The sequence below is a fragment of the Bison bison genome, unplaced genomic scaffold (genome assembly GCF_000754665.1).
Source record: "Bison bison bison isolate TAMUID 2011002044 unplaced genomic scaffold, Bison_UMD1.0 scf7180017864321, whole genome shotgun sequence".
NCBI lineage: Eukaryota > Metazoa > Chordata > Mammalia > Artiodactyla > Bovidae > Bison > Bison bison.
In genome coordinates, this window is record NW_011494893.1 from 734,932 (window position 1) to 738,273 (window position 3,342).

Genomic DNA, 3,342 nt, shown 5'->3' on the forward strand with positions numbered 1-3,342 from the left:
CGCGAGCCCGACGCGCCTGCGGCCCTGGATCGCCCGTGGAGCTGGGCCCGCCGCACCTGCTCCGTGCGCCAGGCTCTGGCCTGGCGCCCGCAGATACCGCGCCAGCCTCTCCGTCCTCCGGGCTGCGTTTCTAACTCTTCATTCTGACCCTAAATACGAAAACTAACACGAAGCGCCGGACTTGAGGTGGCATTGGGACAGGCCCGGGAGCCCAGTTGTCCCTAGCCGCCCCCGCACCGCTCCGGGCCTCTACGGGAAAGTCACGGGGCCCGCGCCCACCCCGGCCCGAGGGCAGCGGGTCCGCGCCGCCCAATCCATCCCCGAGGTTTGCTGCGCGCCCTCCGCGCGGCGCGCTGTTGGTTCTAGGAGCTCGACTGTCTGAACTCGTTGCTGTTATTACGACCCCGGTGAGAGAAGTGACAAAACGGAAATCCATAAACATGAGTAACTTGCTCGTAGTCGCAAAACAAGTAATGGCAAGGCGTACGGGCTGGGGATACACGGAAATAAATGAGCTATATAACATGTGCGACCTAGTATATATTTATTAGCTTTTCAAACTGCACGTTACATTTTCCCATCAGAGCTTCGAGAGCCTAGCGGGGTGGCCTGGCGTCACCCGCCGCCCGGGCGCTAGGCTAGACCGGACGGGAGGGCTCTCGCCTGCCTCGCCGCCCCCGCAGCACCGCCCAGAGCCCGTGCCTCTCGCAAAGGAGAGATGAGACGGGATGGAGGAAATTCCGCTGCGAGACCGCGAACGTGGGCCGCCGCTTGGTGGGAGACCGCCGCCGGCGAGGACCCCTTGCCCAGGCACAGCGCGCAGCTTCGCTTTCTGTCCGCACTTGCGGGCTTCCCCGGGCACTCACGGTGCAGAGCCGCTGTCGGAGGTTCCACCGGCCCCTGGGCCGCGAGCCCACGCGCCACGCCCGGGCCTCCGGCGCGCCGGGCATCGTACGCGGGCGCTTCGATTTTCTGCGGGCACGCTCTCCTAAGGACGATTGGCTCTCTACCCTCCTCGATCGAGTGGGTTCCTCTGCCAGAGCTCACGCACACGCACACGCACACACACACGCACGCCGCGCCCCGGTGTCCGCCTGCGCCAGCCCCCGGGAACCCACCCACCGAGCTGCAAGGGTGCGCGCCGTCCCGGGTGCTGCGAAAGAGTCAGCTCACTCCAGGAGCCGCGAGATCTGGTCCAGGGAAGCCTCCCGCTACCGGGGAGAATTCGCTCTCGGCGGTGAAGCCACGGAGCTCGAACACACCCGGAGAGCCGGAGACCCCAGCTCGCAGAGGCGGGCTTAAACTTGCAGACAAAGGACCCATCTTTTCCTTATTAAAAACCCAACCAAACGTGTAACGTAAGAGATTGACGAGAGAAGGGGAGCAACCAGAGACCTGAGGCTTCAAAGAACCTTTAACCAAACAGTGCTTTTCTGGGTGGGAACACATTTCGAAATGTTAATTTTTTCACAATGTTTATTTCATCTTTATAGTCACTGTGGGAGGAGACACTTTAAAAATTTTTATTATTCCCATTTTACATACATAGAAAAAGAAAGAAATTGAAGCTCACAGACTTAAAAGAGCTCACCTTCACCGGGAGCAGGTGCAATCGTCAAAGGCCACCTATGACGTCACATCTCTCCCCACCCGCTCTGGCTGCATTAAGGGGGAGGCTGAGAACAAAGATACCAGGTACGGTTAGGGGGACTGGGAGAAAATCAGGCAAATTGACTAACATCAGATACACACTAGCCTTTGGGGATACAGGCCAACTAGGGTCTTCTGGTCTACCCCCTGCCTTTCATGGCCCCCCTCACCCCAGCCTCCACAGGCGCTTCTGAACAATGTGAAAAAAAATTTTTTCCCAGCTGGCCACTGTCTGAGTAAACGATTGGAAAGCACTGTATGGTCCACTGGGATAAACACACACATACATTGCACACTTATATAAAGTGAAAGGACACTTTATACATAAGTGATCTTGCAGGAAAATGAATTCTGTATGTATGATCTGGTGCACGTGTAGAAGCAGTGTGGGGTAACTCTGGGGGCTGCACAAATGAGTGTCCCCGAGACTCACTGCTAAAGGACACACCAGTGACGGGAAAGGCTGTCACCCCTCACCAGCTGGTAGGCAGGGAAGCCCAGAAACTTGGGGCTGGAAGTCACTGGGGGAGAGGGCAGCAGAAGAGAGCATTGTGCTCTTAAAACACACATCTCAGCCGGTCTCCAAGTCCCCAAAGGAAGGTGCCTGTCTGCACCAAAATGCAATGTTAGGTACAAGAGAGCCAGAGCTGGAGGGCGTGGAGAGGACTAATAAGGGGGATTTTTAAAACACAGTGTTTGTATTTGCTCCAAAATATCTTAGCAAGAAATGGAAATCGAGATGATGGGTGTTGAGGGATGGCTTACGATACACCCTCCACTTCTGGAACTTTTAGTAAGAAAAAATAGAATAAAAACACAACCTCTTCATTTAAATGGGTGTGTTTTATTTTGTGTGTGAAAGTCACTCAGTCGTGTCTGACTTTGTGACTCCATGGACAATACAGTCCACAGAATTCTCTAGACCAGAATACTGGTGTGGATACCCTTTCCCTTCTCCAGAGGATCTTCCCAACCAAGGGCCGGAACGCAGGTCTCCCGCATTGCAGGCGGATTCTTTACCAGCTGAGCCACAAGGGAAGCCCTTATTTTGTGTAAGGTATACCTGAATAAAGTTAATTTTGAGGAATTTTTAAGTAAAAGTCAGACTAGATGGAGAAAGCCTTCTTATCTCCTAAAATGTGAAGCTCGGCCGCACCCCCCACCCCCCCACGGTGTCACAGACGAAGGCCGGTGGTGACAGCTTGACTCCCAAGCCCACCACTGCCCTGCCTGTTACCTCCCACCCCACGTATGCAGCTTGCCCCAAAGGATCCCAAAAACTCCCTTCTGCATTTTGCCAGGACAAATGTAGTAAAAAGAAGAAATAATAAACGCAAACTTCTCTTCCTGTCACATAGGCCTAGACAACAAGAGACGGTCTTGCAGTCTCTCGCCGCCATCCAGTGCGCAAAGCGCTTTCCCGGGCGCGGGGACGAAGCGACTGGCTTGTCCAGTGTCCGGCCGGCGCTCTGTTTGTCGCTTGTTTTCTGCTAGACCTCGGAGGCCAGAGCTCCAGGCGGGCCGCCCCGGCCCCTTCCTGGCGGCGGGAAACCAGAGGGGCCAACGCGAAGCCTGACTTTCTTCTGCAGACCAAGCTGGGTCGCAAGGCAGAGCGCGTTTCCACGGAGGGTCCCGAGCGTCTGACGGGCCGTCTTCCGCCTTAACGCGTGACGGGTCTGGAGAGCAGGGTGT

General features: G+C 55.8%; 1 protein-coding gene across 1 annotated transcript in view; it reads left to right on the forward strand.

Moving 5' to 3' along the window:
• LOC104998018 (microtubule cross-linking factor 1-like) overlaps window positions 1–3,342 on the forward strand; it is a 35,899-nt gene that overhangs the window by 20,191 nt on the left and 12,366 nt on the right. Inside the window, exons 3-5 of the mRNA XM_010853012.1 lie at window positions 226–355; window positions 684–1,023; window positions 1,607–1,695. Of these exons, the coding sequence (XP_010851314.1) occupies window positions 226–355; window positions 684–1,023; window positions 1,607–1,695 (559 nt within the window). The remainder of the gene's footprint in view (window positions 1–225; window positions 356–683; window positions 1,024–1,606; window positions 1,696–3,342) is intronic.